At 34.4% G+C, this 16,737-nt stretch overlaps 3 protein-coding genes across 3 annotated transcripts in view; 1 reads left to right on the top strand and 2 right to left on the bottom strand.

Annotated features, from left to right (window-relative positions):
- Positions 1–1,059, bottom strand: part of LOC123194233 (heparanase-like protein 3) — a 2,628-nt gene extending 1,569 nt beyond the window's left edge. The window contains exons 1-4 of the mRNA XM_044607386.1: positions 970–1,059; positions 670–864; positions 289–473; positions 61–209 (exon numbers count right to left, since the gene is read on the bottom strand). Coding sequence (XP_044463321.1) covers positions 61–209; positions 289–473; positions 670–864; positions 970–1,059 — 619 coding nt within the window. The remainder of the gene's footprint in view (positions 1–60; positions 210–288; positions 474–669; positions 865–969) is intronic.
- A 2,230-nt stretch (positions 1,060–3,289) lies between these two features.
- On the top strand, positions 3,290–3,908 carry LOC123195151 (TPD1 protein homolog 1-like). The gene is made up of 2 exons (XM_044608778.1): positions 3,290–3,383; positions 3,486–3,908. The coding sequence occupies exons 1-2, from the start codon at positions 3,323–3,325 to the stop codon at positions 3,794–3,796; spliced, it is 372 nt and encodes a 123-aa protein (XP_044464713.1). The 5' UTR covers positions 3,290–3,322; the 3' UTR covers positions 3,797–3,908.
- Positions 3,909–6,951: 3,043 nt separating this feature from the next.
- LOC123195146 (topless-related protein 1-like) lies at positions 6,952–14,880 on the bottom strand. The gene is made up of 25 exons (XM_044608772.1): positions 14,546–14,880; positions 14,271–14,395; positions 14,007–14,186; positions 13,784–13,897; positions 13,533–13,691; positions 13,131–13,308; positions 12,932–13,043; positions 12,665–12,735; positions 12,456–12,597; positions 12,235–12,344; positions 12,069–12,138; positions 11,887–11,960; positions 11,703–11,798; positions 11,531–11,626; positions 11,328–11,455; positions 10,997–11,231; positions 10,617–10,781; positions 10,207–10,350; positions 9,372–9,482; positions 9,051–9,230; positions 8,810–8,938; positions 8,631–8,726; positions 8,202–8,390; positions 7,803–7,969; positions 6,952–7,307 (listed from the first exon to the last, which is right to left on the bottom strand). Exons 2-25 carry the CDS (start codon positions 14,351–14,353, stop codon positions 7,094–7,096), a joined length of 3,243 nt encoding a protein of 1,080 aa, XP_044464707.1. The 5' UTR covers positions 14,354–14,395; positions 14,546–14,880; the 3' UTR covers positions 6,952–7,093.
- Between the last annotated feature and the right edge of the window lie 1,857 nt (positions 14,881–16,737).

Genomic DNA, 16,737 nt, shown 5'->3' with positions numbered 1-16,737 from the left:
AATGACATCTCAGATTCCAGTTTTCTTGCAACCAAAAGTTATTTCCAAGTTTGTTCTTACCTAGCTCCCAACCATAAATAGTATAGCCCTTGTTGACAGTGTATCTCATAAGAGATTCAGCATTGCTGGAGTTCCAGGCTCCCACTGCTGAACCATCGGAGCTTATTATCCTACCACTTAGCGCATTTAATCCAAAATTAACAGCTGCCCTGTATTCATTTCAGAATGAATTTCACTTAACAATGAAAAAGTATGATCAAAATGGTGAGAATTTGAGGAAAAATTTACCCAGCTTTTCTGAAGAACACGTTGAGTTCATCCCATCGAGACAAGGGCAAGCAACCTTTTGAGAAACCAAACATTTCTGAAGCATTCTTAACAAATGGTGTACAGGGTTGGTGATTATCTTTGCTTTCATATATAACTACATCCTCCAAGGTTCCACCCAGTCTAATTTTCAATGGGAGAAAAAGCTGCAATCAAACAAAGCTGAGTTCCAAGATAATCATACAAGAAAGTCAAAACAATTTTCGTCATCGAATTCTGCATACCTTTGATGGCATTCAACAATATTGGGTTGGCAAGATCCTAAAGAAGACAAATTAACTGTTGACTCTGGCTGAAAATCAGATGAAATTTTAATATAAATTCCCAGGAAGAACAGCTTACCAAGTTAAGTAGAGAAGCCCTGCCCCAGCTACAGGTTCCATAGTCACATTTATCAGGAGGCCACCAATCTAAAGTAGCACAAATGAAATTGTCATCTGTGGTTGCAATTGAAACTGTTGCATTGATGAAAACAGTGCCATCAACAGCAACATTTTCAGCTCCTACTCCCTCCACTGACACTGAGATTGAGGAATGCTAACCCAAAACAACCAGAAACGCACAAGCAGAAGTTTCAAAAAAGAACCCATTTCATAAAAATTTCGTTTGCAGCCAATGAATGTCTCTTTCTATTTCAAGTACCATGCATTTCAGGAATATTGTTAAATATGTATGCTCCATTTGAAGGTGTTGAGATGAGTCGAAACTTCCCCAGTTGAGGCTTGCGCTCATTTTAGATTTCAGGTTGAGGAGATATATTAAAGAAATGTTTTCAACGCTGCACACAGATTTCAGTATACTCTAATTGTATGTTGTCATTTTTTAAAGGAACTCGTCTATCAAATTGCTAAATAATAATGTATAGAAAGATGGTAGTCTTAACGAATCAATTGTAAATTCACCTCAAGTCATAGATCTATAATATTAATATGATATAATTAAAATTATATATATCAAATATATTTATTATTTATTACAAAATGGTCAATAATATATGTTTCTAATTTAATATATTTGTACTCGATCATAGTCTTAAAACGTCGGTTTGATTTTCGTCTTTTGCAAATATTAATATACGAAGCAAGAAAGTGGTTAGTGGCGATACATGATGCAGCATGGTTTGAGTCACATTATTCATGTTATGAATGATTTTATCAAATAAATAAATTTGAAAAAACAGATTTTAGTCATAATAATATCAATATGGCATCATACTAATATCATCATAATGGTCGGATTAATCTAATTCAATAATTGAACAACCCTTTGATATTATTTATCTGATCCACCTTCAGATCAATCTAACTTAGGTTTTTTATAAGAGTGATCAATACAAGTGTCTTTCATGCTTTAGGCATGATGATAATACGAGTTTCTATTTTAATTCAGTTTCTCTTAATGAAAGATATTGGTAGGCCGAGAGGAAGCCTCTTCAAAAACTTATTATTCGCGATCCATTTGTTGATAAAATAATCATGTAAGTCTTCTTCTGGTTCATTGTCACTAGGTCTTCCCTGCACTAGATGAGATATACATACATATATATATCTTCATCTACTAATGTAGGTGAGTACTGAGCCAGCCATTTGTCTATTATCTGATCATATGGATATTGATTAAGAGGAGAAGACGAAGCAGCAGCCAGCACCACAAGCACAATAGTCGATATATAATATTGACAGTCGGAAAACTTTAAAGTCAACATGCTGACCCAGGCCAATGTTGATGGAAGATTGTCCATGTTGAGTCCATGAAAGAAATCCATAGTTCACTTATATTAGTTAACATCCATAGTTTGAATGTGAAGAATTATTTGAAAGTACAGTGAATTCGAATTATATTTAAACAAGGGTCTACTCAAACTCAATTTGCATTTATAAAGTCTAGTATAAGATACCCATAAAGTTATCAAAATGTATTAGAGAAGAAGAAGAATCATTAAAAATATATAATAAAAAGAAAAATCATAAAAAAAATTAATTTATTGCCAATTTTCTAATAACTTAACTTAAACTAGGGCTAGGATTATCTAACTTAAATTTGACTTGTTTCGAGCCAATTCGATTATGATCCAACCCTAATTGGAAGGAAATGGAAAGCGCGTATTAAAAACTTCGGGCTGCTTGGGGAGATTAACACATGAAGTGCGAGGATATATGTCAAATTCTTAATAGGAGTAGGAAAACAAACCAGATAAAGACTTCTCACAAAATGAATGATCTAAAGAGATAATATTTAGCTTTATAACAAGAAAATGACCAGATTTCAAAGACTTTTTACCTTTTATTCGCTTTCATATTTATATATTTCAGAGCTTGTGGAATATTGTTCTCTAGATTACATTGATTTTTTCCACGGGCTAATATAGCAGTTAAGATACAGTGCCTGAGATTTATTAGTTTAACTGAGGTTCAATTCAAGCATTCTTCCTACAAAACATTACTGTTGTCTTACATTTGTATATTCCACTTATACATAATATCATTAGTTGTAGATTCGAATTGAGTCAAACCTGAATAAACACCAACTCAAATCCATTTAACTTGAGTTGGTGAATAATAACGTTTGTGATATAAAAAATAATATCGGAGAGATAAATAATGATGTCGGAGAGATACACTATATTGTTAGATAGATAAATTGTTGAAGAATTCTCAAATTCAAAAGAGTTAGGATTTGTCTTGTTCGAGTCAGATGTGAATTCAAATCCAAGCAGATTCAGCACAAATCCACCCCTTAATTATTGAATATATATATATGGTATTTTGTTACATGTAATAATAATATATCATCTCCTTGATTAGTACAAAAATTAATTACATACTATAGTTGAATGTTGCAAGCATGTGTGTGTGTCTAAATAAAGTAACTTCATAATCTCATTTAAAGTCTTTTGTGTTTTTACTATAGAAAGATTTAGATTACATTTTCTCAAGAGTCTGCTATTATAAAAAGAATGCCACTGAACACAAACAAGCCACTCAAATAGATTTCAATGGAAGCCATCTTTAAGTTCTTCATTGCTGCAATTCTCTTTGCAACCTTCATCGCCAAAGGTAAATATATCACCTTACAAGTGATGTGATCTTAATTGCAATCCATTAACGTACGTTCAAATTTTCTCATTCTTCCGCATGCATTTATGCAAATTATTGCAGGCAACTGCCAATGCTTTCCAGTGAATATCACAGTGAGCCAGGTTAAAACAGGAGTGCTAGTGCAGAATAAGCCAGAATGGGCAGTGACAGTCTCAAATCCCTGCCGATGTGTAGTGGTGAACCTGGTATTATCGTGCTCTGGGTTTCGGAGTGTACGAGAGATTTCCCCTTTTGTTCTGGCCAAGTCTGGGGACAGGTGTCTTGTTCACAATGGTTATCCTATTGGTGCCTCCCGTACATTTAAGTTCAGCTATGTTTGGGATCATGAATTCCCATTTAAGCCTGTTTCTTTATATGCCTCCTGTCCTTGAACAGGATTTGTCTTTTAAATTGTTATGAAGTTATTATCATTCATGTTTGGAGTTCAAATTACTCTTTGCAGGATGGAATGGAATAAAACACTAATAAGTACCATTAATCACATTATTGTTTATAATATGATAACAAATTAATTTTTTCTTTTATTTCTTTAATTATAGCTTTGAAACGTGTTAAATTATGTCAAGACTTGCCATTTGATAAACTTTTATATCGGGCCAACTTGACAAAATCTTAAGGTTTAGGGAATGATTAAAATCTTTGAGTCGTGTTTCTATAGGTTTTTAACAATTCAATCAACAAATTTTATATAGGTCGATCTAAAAATTAAGTTTTTTATTTTATTTAAATTAAACTAAAATAATTTGTATCATATTTTTACTTTATAATGGACTGTAGTAGATGGTCAACTTATCTTAAAAAATAATAATAATTAAAATTTTTTAAAAAATAATCTAACAGTATTGTGCTAGCCCATGAGTCTTAACTCACGGTCCGAGACATGACTTGCTCAGCCTGTAGATTCAACATGACCCCAAGTTTTTGTGTTGGGCCAAGAAAGTGGTGTCTGGTTAAAGGGTTGGTTTGTACACTCAGTTATGGTGCATGTTGTGAATGAAACTTGACACAAATCGGTCAAAATCAAAGCACCAGTTGAATCAAGAGATTTAGTTGAAGTTTCCAAACCATATTTACAAGGAAACAAAATAATGTTATAAAAGTAAACTAAATTAATTAATGTATACAACGAAAGTGAATCAAGAGAATTTGATACACCAGACCAAAGTTTGGCAAGAAATCTATTATAATCTGCAAACCAAACCATTGGCTTTCAACCCTTTGTCATTGACTGTCTATAAATCAACCACCAGCATACTCAAATCAACTGAAAAGGTGTCTGCAATGGCAACAATTTTCAACTCTCTGGTGGCGATTCTCTTTCTGAGTTTCATCAGCACAAGTAAAATATCCTCCTGCAGTACTATATAATAATATATAACAAATGATTTTGAATTAAAAAAAGAATTAACATGGAATTCAATTTCAATGCAAGCTACTGTCAAGAATGTGGTATACGTGTACCGGATATCACAGTAAGCCAGTATAACAGTTCCCGGGCAGTGCTAGATAAGCCAGAATGGAGAGTGGTTATTTATAATAACTGCAACAAATGTAGCATGCGGAATCTGACAATGACCTGTGCTGGGTTTCAATCTGCACCAGCAGTTGACCCAGCACTGGTGTTAAAATCTGGCGACACATGCCTTATTAACGGTGGTAGGCCTACTTTACCCTCATCTTCATTCACCTTCTATTATGTATGGGACATGGGACACTACTTTTGAATGGGAACCAGTGTCAGGCTCTGTTGAATGCTCTTAGCCATGTCAATTGATAATAATAATAATAATACTGATTCACCATTTAAGGTGTCTTTTTAGTTAGTATCCAACTGTTTATACATTTTGTAGTATTATTCATTCCGAAATGCAATGATAAAAAGCATTTGAAAAAGCTCAGATGCAACAACGCAAAGCAATTGAAAAATACCCCATATGCCAATGTTATCAAAGAATCATCCAAGTTTTTAACCCTTAGTTCAGCTTGTAGCAAAATAACTCTTGGAAGGCAAGATAACATTTCTGAGTGGACAAAATGATATGAGAAAAAGCAAAGGCATTGAAGGACCAGAATAGAGGTGGCAAATATATTATGATAAGAGAGATGTAATATTAGAATTTAGAAATATAAGAAAACAAAGTTTAATCCACAAAACTACAAGAATCAAGTCTAATCTAATGCAGAGAGCCACCTTGAATCCCACCCATCCAAAGAGCCTACCTCAAACCCTAATCACAAGGCAAATTATAAAACACAAGAAGAGAATGAAGCATTCTGGCCTCATTTTCTCTTCTTAACTGGTGGCTGAGGAATCCCTTCCTCGTCTTCCTCATCCTTGTCTTCTTTTTCCTCTTCTTCCCTATCATCATTGCCATTGTCATCTTCCTCTTCATCAACACCTAGAGAGAGACAAAGAGACGAAAATCTCTTTGTCGCATGATGGTACAACAAAAAGGTCTTTCATTTCTTCATCAGACCACTTGTCATAACATCAAAAAAAAAAAAGATTGGAGACGATGCCAGAGATGATATTAGCAAATGAAATTGAAGAGTGAGGGTGAAACTGTTATTTTTGAAAGTTTTAAGGAACGACTGAGTTTGAAAAATATGAAAACCTTAGATTTAGGGGTAAAAATGTTAATTTTTAAAATTTGAAAACTTTAAGTGAAAGTAAAATGTTAATTTCTAAAACCTATAGGAAAAAAATAATAAATTTTATATTTTTTTTATATAAACAATAAAATGATCATTTTATCATTTTTTTTAATAGAAGTTGGATCATAGTGAGAGTTTGAATTTTTAACCTACCACGGATGTAATTTTAAATTTCAATTAAAACTTATGTGAGAAATAATTTTTTTTCCTAATTAAAAATTATTTTTGTTTCTTCGTCTAAAAATTATATTTTTAATATACAGTGCCACACGGAAATACAAATTTCCGAAATGTCTCCGAAAACTGAAATTGATACGAAAAATTTGAAACGCGTTTAAAATGCTTAGATCCGATTGAACCCGAGTCAGGAATTGTTATGCTTCTCCACGCCAACATTCAAGTCAATAAGATTTTTATAACGGCGAGAAAGATTTCAAACAATAGCCCAAGCGTCCATTCAACCTGAGATTTCAAACATTACCAACTTTTCTGACTTTGTCTTTGTCAAATGCTCACTTAACCCGAGGAACTACGTCAAAGTTCGATCGTTCTTAGAAATTAATTCAACACTTCGATGCAGTTTCGTGTTTGTGTTTGAGCCTGAACAAAGAACAAGGATTGCTATATTCCGGCTCCTGGGATTAAACCCTTAAAGTGTGCTGAATCTCAGACTGAGAATGTTTGGAATCAATAATCCAAGCCCGCGACTCCGCCACTAACTCCGACGTTGCAGGCTTTGATTATTGCATTTACAGGATTTTCCATCTTTTCGTTTCCTATATTTCTAAAAAAATATCTTTCGGCGTTTTCGTTTTTTATGATTTCATGTTTCTACGTCTCTGTTTTGTTGCGACTCAAGCTATCATGGATCTGATATAACATTTGTTTAAGTAGGAAAAGATGTACAGTCTAAAGCTTCATGTTTAATTGCATAATTACATTAAGTCAACTACTGAAACTGACATGCATGCGTGCATGCTTATATACACATTGGATTGTTCGGTACATGGACTTCAGCCTTGGTGCTGATCTGAAGCTACTACGACGGCAGATAAAGGGCGGCCGTTGCTTGCCGAGCCATTCTCATGAGTTGGATAAGGAAGACCCCATTTATTCTCAGATTCAAGTGGCTCCAAGACATGAACGCTGCTATCAGTCAGTCCGATGGCAAATTGGTTGGGTTCTTGTGGATGTGCTGCAATCACACGTGGGTATATTGCCGCCGAACTGCCATGAATGAATTGGTAATAAACAAGAGTTAGTATCACAATATACATGGAAACGATGGAAGAAAACAATGATTTTGTACCCAAGTTTAATAAAAGTTCAAATGCATACTCTTAACTAGGGCTACAGTTTGGGTTCAAGCTCGATGAGCTCGAAACTTGGAAGCTTGAGCTCGTGAAAAAGACAGCTTATTTGAGCTCGACTCAGAAAATTACAGTGACATCTCATAACTTATATAATTATTAATTACTCAAATGAAAAAGTAAAATTTTACTATTTTAGAGGTACAAGTGAAGAGAAAGATTTTGCATACTCGAAGCCGAGCAACAATGAGTTTGAGCTTGGCTCGACAAAAATAGAGTCAGCCCGTCTCATTTGCAAATCTAGTCTTAAGTTCAACAAGCTTAGAAAAGCAATCTTTCCGTAAAGATGCAATAGAATGCTAGATCATTAAAGTGAAACAAGAGGCATGTATAGAAAATTGGAGGACATGACCTGACATCAGATGGAAGATAAGCTGAAGAATCAACTCGACATCTTAGTTGGAGATCTGATGCATTAAATATCTGCACACTGCCATCCACAAAACTGCTGTACACCAACTGGCTATCACATGAGAATGCTGCATGGGAGATTGGAGCTGAGCTTTCTCCTACGACCCACTGAATTTCATAAAAAACCGTATTGGCCATCATCAATACATCACTTGTCACAGTGCATTAAAATCTAGTATGTATATAGAGGTTTTCTCAAGTCAAAAGCTGGGGATTTTTGCAGTTCAGCAGTCCATCCGGTTAGTGGAAGACCAAAAAGACCCTCTTTATTCTGCTGCAATTGGTTGTTCAGGACCAAATTTATTTATTGATTAAAAGAAGACAAGCTAAATGAAAATACCTGCTTTTCACACTCCAGTTTCATTGAATCATATATGGCTAGCTGAGTTTCATTTACGGCGAGGAAGTGAATCTGATCATGATGAAACTGAACTTGTGTATCCGACGCTGCTGCTGGAGTCCTTCCAGATGGAATATGCGAGAAAGCACTTTTCTGCCTCTCCCACCCATCACAGCTCCATATGATGATCTAGGTAAAGAAGGAAGAAATTTATGGATTATGTGCAAGAAATATCCATTAAAAACCATGATTGCTCAAAAATGGAATATGTAAGATTCTGTTGCTTGTGTTTATCTTGCACTTCAATCAATAGAAAATGGCGATAACATGCAGTAGAATTGAACTGAGAGGCAACATTTATAAACATTGCATAGAATTGCATGTTTATAATATGCATATGCCATAGAAGTTGGAAGTTAGGACACTAACCTGAGCATCGGCTCCTGAAGAAACAAGTATGTTCAGCACATGGGAAAAAGCAAGGCCAGTGACTCTTTTAGAGTGACCTTTAAGTTTGTTTTTGGCCTACAATAAGAAAGAAAACAGCTGATTTGCTTGATTATGTCTAAGTAGAATCACCACAATCATTGCTCTAAAGTATACTGTACCTCATCCGTACGAATATTATATATGTGTATGGTGGAATCATCCATGCCAACAGCAATTATATTGTTATCTTGAGGGTGGAAAGCAAGATATGTTGATGCAGGTGGTGGCTCCATGAAGGTTGTCATAGTCTGTAAGTGCCCAGAGATATCAATAAGTTAGTCAAAATGAAGCAGATGTGTGACAAAACTGGGTGCAAACAAACCCATGGTTAAGAACTTTTAGTTCTGTTCCAAAGCCTACCTTAAATGTCATCATGTTGAACAAGGAAATTTTCCCTCCAGATGTTGACATGACATAGGAATCATTCTTCGACAAAGCAAAGCAGGGCACAACATCTTCAGGCTTAGCACCAGCTAAATCATTGGTCATTAATATGCCTGATGCTGGTTGCACTAGTTGAGGGGCAACCTTGCTAGTTGCCTGCATCATGAAACTTGGTACTAGTAATCATCAATTCAAATTTTCACACGGGAACAAATTTGGGGTGAAATGAGAAGATTTTAATAATCTCTATGAGCTTCAAGAAAGAAATAGATTAAAGCTGAGGGAGGAAACTTATACCTTCCCACTCAAATTAACCTCACTTCGGGGCCACTTCCAATATAGGTGAATGGCATTTAATGCTAATGCCAAAATGCCATTACCCGAATTAGTGTAGATTAACCTTGAGATCTGCAATATTTACATAAGCTATTGAGAATCCTATACCCTTTCAGTTTCAGCAATAAGCACTGGGTACTTTTTCTGGCAAAGGTATTTGAACCAAACTAGTTGATACACAGAACCATGAGCAAATAAATGAAATGTGTGGAAGACACCATAAATTATGCAGCAGATATACCGGCAAAACAATCTTTCTAATCATTTATAAAAATTTCCAATTTCTTATACAATTTATAACTAAGACTTCAATCTTGATTGTGCTTGCTACTCTGGCTTCTATTACGTTGTCTACTGACTACAGCTACTATCAAGAAACTCGGTTGGTTTTCTGCTTTCATGTTTTTGTGCTGACAGGTTTCTTAGAGTGCCGCATTTATATTCTCAAGTTTCCAACAAGTTACTGAATACTTTGAACAGGAAACAACAATATTATGCTACTGGTTCGTTCAAAAGATAACTCATAAATTATATTCAGACATCAGCTGCTGCAGACTCCTATATTAATTGGAACAGCACCATCAAATTTTAATTTGTTTAGAGAAGATGTAACATTCAGATTGTTTTGGTTATGTGTTTCAAACTTTATAATGTATAGCACGATTAACTGCAAAATCCTGAAATGCAGGTGTATCACAGCCTTACAGATATAACTCCTCTAGGCAGAAATCTTGTAACGTCCATCAGAATCCAAACTGAAATAAAAATCTCTAACTATACCCATCAGAAAGCATACCTTATCCGTTTTAACATGAGCTGAGAGCCTCAATGTGCGCAACTGAGAAGGTTTGCTAATCTCTGTGAGCTTCCAATTCTTCACTGGGTTAACTTCTTCAGTTAATCTAGGTTTAACATCCTCCTGGTTTCTAGAATCACCATTCTATTAAAGGCACCAAATGTATTAGTAGTTGGTGAGCAAAAAAAGGAAGTTTTAACACCAAGAGCAATAATGAGCTGAAGAAATACGTTTTGAAAGAAAGAGATTAAATTGAGAACACCCAAACTGAAACAAAGACAATTCACATAATGCAAAATCACATTGGACTTGAAAAAAAAAATTGAATATGTATGCATTACAGAATCATTCAAAGCATATAAAGAAGATATAACTGAAATGATAAAAAAGAAGCAAATATTACAAGTTACCTTTGTAACAGTCTCGGGTGCTATTCTTGAGGCAATCAGAGAATGGCTTTCATTACTGCACAATAACATGATACCATCCACTGTTGCTAAGATTTTAATTCTGTTCTCATTTGCGGAAACAGCCAATAATGTACCCTCCTTGTTGAAGCGGATACGTGGACTTGCCTTAAATTGGAAAAGGTAAATGAGCAACTCAAATAATTTTTCTTCTCTATAAAATATAGGATTGTTTTTGCTAGGAAACGGGGAAGAATTGGATCAAAACTAATAGAAGATACCAAAAAAAAAAAAAAAAGAAAAAAGGTGCTATCTTCCATATAGACTCAAGAGTGGTCATTCACTAAACAATAAATACTAATTAATGCCACAGCGAAACTTACTGGTAAGCCTCCCTCCGTGTCAATGGTTGTCAAAAGACTAGAGTTATCCATATCCCAGAATTTGATTGAATAGTCATCGCCAGCAGCCAGAAACCTGTTCCTGGTAGTATCAAATTGTACAACACCCAAAGAACGCTTGTGAAATCCTCTGTATGTTCTTTTCACAGTACCTTCATTTTCATTCCATTCAACCATGTGTGACTCCCCTTCTTTATTGGTCCCACATGAGAAAAGCCTGCATGTGTGAATGTATTTATGCACTAATTAGTTCATCCATAAAACTGAATATGATGCAGATAACTATAGTCCAGAGCAGGTCCAGAAGCCCAACCTTTTTCCATCAGCACTATATGCCATAGTTGAACAAGACTGACCTGGTGCATTGTAATCAACCCTCAGTCCCATCATGTCATACAGCCAAGCTTTTATCTTCCCATCCACTGATGTTGAAAAGACAAACTGAAGTGTAAAGTATGAGTAAAAACTTCAAATAAACTGAGTAAATCAGCTACAAATATCAAGCAGAAAGATTACATGAACATTATCCTTGGAATGAGGGCACACAGAATGTACAGCATCCATATGACCTTCAAATGTGTACAATTTTGTGCCAGTAGCCACATCCCATACCTAAAAACAAACAAAACCATGTAAGAAATCACCTTTTCCATGACTAACATCTAACCGGCAAGTCACTCATAACAACCTTGATGGTCCTGTCATCACCACAAGTAATAACAGAGAGTTGCTTATTGTGGTTGCTGAATGCTATATCATTTACACTCCCAATATGAGCATCAATCTAGGAATGAAAACAAATATAATGTCAGAAACAAAAGTAACAGACAGTACAATAAATCAGAGAGAGGAGGAGATGATGGAGCGCCTACCTCCAGATGCTGCCGAATTTCATGTGAACCATGATAAGTGTATAACTGAACTATTTGCTTAGAATATGCAACTCCTGTTTAATAAAAATAACATTAACAAGACATGCAATATATAGTTAGATAACAACAACAAAACCATGGACCATTTTAAACAGTTATATGGTTTCAAATCTAAACCTTACCAAATAAAGACCCATCGGGGCTCCACAATAAACATTTTACCAAGACACGTGGATCTTTGGTTAACGCTGCCTGAATCCAACCAAGTTCAATTTAGAATTTGACAATTAGTGAAACAAAATCAATTAGCTGGCTCCAAAATTTTACTTGGTTAAAGTGAAAACATACCTTTAATGACATTGAACTTGCTCCAATATTCCATACCTGAAAGTTTCTTGAAACCACCTTCTCTGCAGAACTAACCTCCCACAAACTAATATCCCCCGCATGCGTTCCAACTGAAGAAGTCCGTTAGAAAACATAACTTACTTTACCTACTAACTGACAAAATGTTTTTGAAATAATTACTATAAATAATAATTGTGTCAAGAGAAGTCGTACAAACTAACCAAGAAGGAGAGTCTGTTGAACTGGATGGAAGTCCATGCTTGTTGGAACTGACCCCTGAGTTAAAGTCCGTGCGACAGTCTTAGGTAATTCATCGGTTGCTGAACAGTGATTTTGACCAGGATTTTTTCCTGGCAACATTATCTGCCAACATAGCTGAATGTTAGCCAGGAATGAGACTTTTTACATACTCAGCATCAAAACAACTTACCCTATCTGGAACCCCTGAGATCCTTGTTTTTGTCATAATATCCAAATCGCCAAGACCCTTTGTCATTGCAGCTAAATAGAGGATAGAATAAAGGTTGAAAATATTAGAAATTCATTGTTTTTCAAAGCTTAAACATTTAGTTTTATGCAACAATTACAATAGACATTACATCATTTGAATTATTTACCTATTAGGCTTGTGAAACCTTGATTTGAATTACTTACAAAAAAAAAAAAAAAACAATTACAATACACATTACATCATTACCTGAATGCAGAGGAGTAAAAAAACTAGTTCCTCCTCCAGAAGCCACAGGACGAGTTATCATTGAGGAAGTAGACATCCATGCAGTCAAGGGAATTTGGACTGCTGCTGATGGCTGATAGAACCAAGAGAGAGAGAGAAATTTTATTTAAAAATTTCCAAAGAATTCCCAGTTAAAGGCTAGTTGAAGTTGTTCACATACCCCATGTGCACCCATTGGAAGAAAACTTCCTGACTTTGCTACAGGACTTATTAGCTGATTGCTTGCGGTTAGCTGTGCATATGGATCATTGGCGTTTCTACAATTGTGATCCACAAAAAGGGTTTTTATATCAGGATTTGGCCTAGGATTTGTGCAAAGTGAATGCTGCCAGTTCAAGCTGTCTCATACATAACCAAAACCAGTCAGCAACATGATTGAATGCTAGATTTTCAAGAGAAGATTCCTAAGTGGAAGAAAACTGCAACATAAAATATGCTTGTACAGAGAAACATCATGCCAGTTCTACTTCATAACAGCCAGTTGAGTAAGCAAAAAGTAGAGCAAACATACAGTTCATACAATAGAGATTTTTTTCTTAATGTCATTTTAAGGCAATCATACCTTTGATTGATGAGCATCCTCAACCTTGAACCTTTTATGTTAGGAAATTCCAATTTGTCACGGAAAAGGGGATTTGCCTCAATAAGTTTCTTGAGCTCAACCAACATAAGTGGTCTTGCAGTCTTTGTATCTCTATAGCTAGAGAGTTGATCATTTTCCCTACAGAAATCACAAGATTTATTAAAATGACCAAAAACATCATTCTTCAATTCAAACTTACAATTGGAGAGCCTTGCTGTGAGTATAGATACCGAAAATTTTCTAATGTAAGGAGCTGAGTAATCTCCTTAAATAAGTCTTCATTGAAAGAAGCAAAAACTTTCAGATCCTTAACAAGAATATCTACAGCCTTGCCCCTTTCATTCCTGTTCAATTTAAGCAAGAAAGCAAACAAAATTTAAGAAAAAAATACCTTCTTAAATACAATACATGAGACTAGTCACTCTTTTGAAAATTCACTAGCTTACAACTTACCTGTCCAATGCCTCTAGGTATTTTTGCTTCCGAATTTCAAAATATATCTTCATAGAATATCTGTTATCATCAACTCTAGTGAAGCCAGAGAGGTACTTCTCAACTTCATCCCATTTGCCACTGAGCACCAAGTCTTCAAAGTACTTGACACTAAAGAACAGACCCGATTCTTGCTCAAGCCTGTTCATTTCATAAGTTCCATACATAAATATATAGAAAAGAAAAAGAAGCACAAGGTAATTATGAGTTGGGTTTTAATTTTACTTGTGAATAGTTTCTTTGAATTTTTCCTCATCAAGAAACTGCAATATCAAGAAGACGAGGTCTCTACTAAGCGAAGAAGTCATTTTAGCTCTACGTTCTTACGTCCACAGCTCCCAAATCAACCACTGACAGCAACGAAAGACAAACATAAGGAAGGTTTAAAAAGTTTAGAAACAAAAAACAAACCGACAAAAGACTACATTGATTTCTTTGAAAAAAGTTTTAAAAATGAAACTTCTGCATAAAGAAAACAAAATAATACTCCATTCACTTACGGTTTATATTGAAGATGGGTGGAGCATTCAATGAAGAATCATTTTTACAAAATTTTTTAAGACCCAGCAACAGAACAAAGCTATGAAAAACAGAGCCGAAATGACTTAGAAATCAAACGAAAAAATTTTGAAATTGAGCCACAGTCAAGACAGACTTCATGTGAAAACCACTTGACAGAGTTGAAGAGTCGTGAGCTAAAATTAGCTAAAAAAGTTAAAGAAAATTAGGGTTTTTAAAGATCACGAACAGTAAAGTAGCTTTAAACACATTAAAACAGAAAACGCTTGAAAGTTAAGACTCTCTGCAAAGAGCTAAAAACAGAAAAAAGGAAAAGATGACAAAATTAAAACAGAAGCGAATCTCATGAAAAGTGAAGATGAGAAGTGAAAATTGAAACGAAGCATCCAAATCTTACCAGCAAAAAAAAAAAAAAAAAAACAGAGCAGTTTCAGTTCTCTTTCGCAGAAGGTGCTGCTTTTGAATTTTGAGATCTTAGTGACTAAGGAAGAGAGAGCGAGCTAGCTAGCTTTTTACTATAGAACGAGGCGGCATTTTCTAGGTATAAGTACGTGGACCTATCATGATACGTCCGATGTTTAACCATGTGGCCCATAGCTGAAAGTTAGGCCGACAGCTGTCTCTTCTTCGTTCGAAGGAAGACAATGACGGTTACGTTGTGGTGTAAGACCATTCTCACTTTTTAAGCGCGTTTAGGACATCCTCCGTAGAAAAGGCGCTTTGTTTGGTAATTAATTTATTTGAATTAAAAATGATAAGTGGGAAACTAAAATGTGTTAATCAGTTGTTTTTATTTATTTTTAAACCACAATAAAGTGCTCCAATTTAATTAATATAAATATCAGGCTAAAACTTTGATTAAAAAAATATAGGTAAATTCAAATCGAGTTTACCCCTTAATAAAGGCAAACTTAAGTCTAGTTAAAAATAATTAATTTAAAATCAAGTTTAACTCATTTGATTATTGATAAATCTGTTAAATAATTCATTAGAAGCCGCTATAATAGAAAAAATAGGTAGTTGAAAATAAAAAATTATTAGAAAAGAAAAAAAATTATCAAAGAAAAAGAAAAATTGTGTGAAAAAGGTAACTTTGTTTATGATTTTTTAAAGCAAATGAGTCAAATTGACTCAAATCAATCTTAAGTTGCGGTTATCTTTTCTCGAGCCTAATAAATTCAAATTAAATCCAAACCGATTTAAAATCTCATATAACTCTAAAAATAAATAATTTAAATTAAGGGTGCAAAAGAGCCAATTCTATAATACTTGGCTCTAACTCGATTTGATACATATATATACTCGAGCTTGCTAAATTAGTCAAATCTCAATTTGAGCTCAACTAGAGACAAAAACAAATTGCTCGAGTTTGATTAAAAAGTTTCTTTCTAGTCTATTAATATTTTTAAAACATGTATTTAAACCTATAAATTATATATTTATCATCTCTCATATTCAAAACTCTGAAAAGCTTATTAATATTATATTTAAATTAAATTATAAGTTTACGAGGTTATTGAACTAACTAAAATCAATATCAAGTTAAACTCAAGAGTAAAACTTGATTAGCTTGACTAGTTAAGTCAAGATCAACACGTTTTCAATACTAGCTCAAATAAGCCTCAAATGGAGAAAGCCAAACAAGTTGTTGTTTAGAAAGGCAAGTAGTATGCAATCGGTTCAGAGGATGTGGGAGATAATGTTTACACTTTCGTAAATGTATGCATGGCACCGTCTAATGCAATGACAAAGAAAAGTGTTAGTGGTCTTGATAACTTGATATATAACAACTATGATAAATATTTATAATACTTGATTGATCACGATAAATAGTAATATTGAGAGAGTGAATTATTGATATATCATTAAATTACATAAGCGTTTTAATTTAACTAATTTATTCTATAGTTTCGAAGCGGAGTGATTAAACTTGAATCCATCCCGTATTATTATTATTATTTTACATTTATTGATAATATATCTAAAATAATTGTGCCACGCGTCAAAATAACTATGCACATAGAAGACTTTGTTATGCCTTTTTTTGAGTGGCTTCCAGGACAGAGCGCTGATTACCATGTGGTGGGGGCTCATTTGTTGATTTATCCTTCTTTTGTTTTTATTTTGAGTAGTAGAACAATTTTAGGGAGAAAAGAAAATTAAGTGGCATTTT

The sequence above is a fragment of the Mangifera indica genome, chromosome 13, assembly GCF_011075055.1.
Source record: "Mangifera indica cultivar Alphonso chromosome 13, CATAS_Mindica_2.1, whole genome shotgun sequence".
Classification (NCBI taxonomy): Eukaryota; Viridiplantae; Streptophyta; class Magnoliopsida; order Sapindales; family Anacardiaceae; genus Mangifera; species Mangifera indica.
Note: the sequence above shows the minus strand (reverse complement) of the source record. Positions and strands in the feature narration are given on the sequence as shown.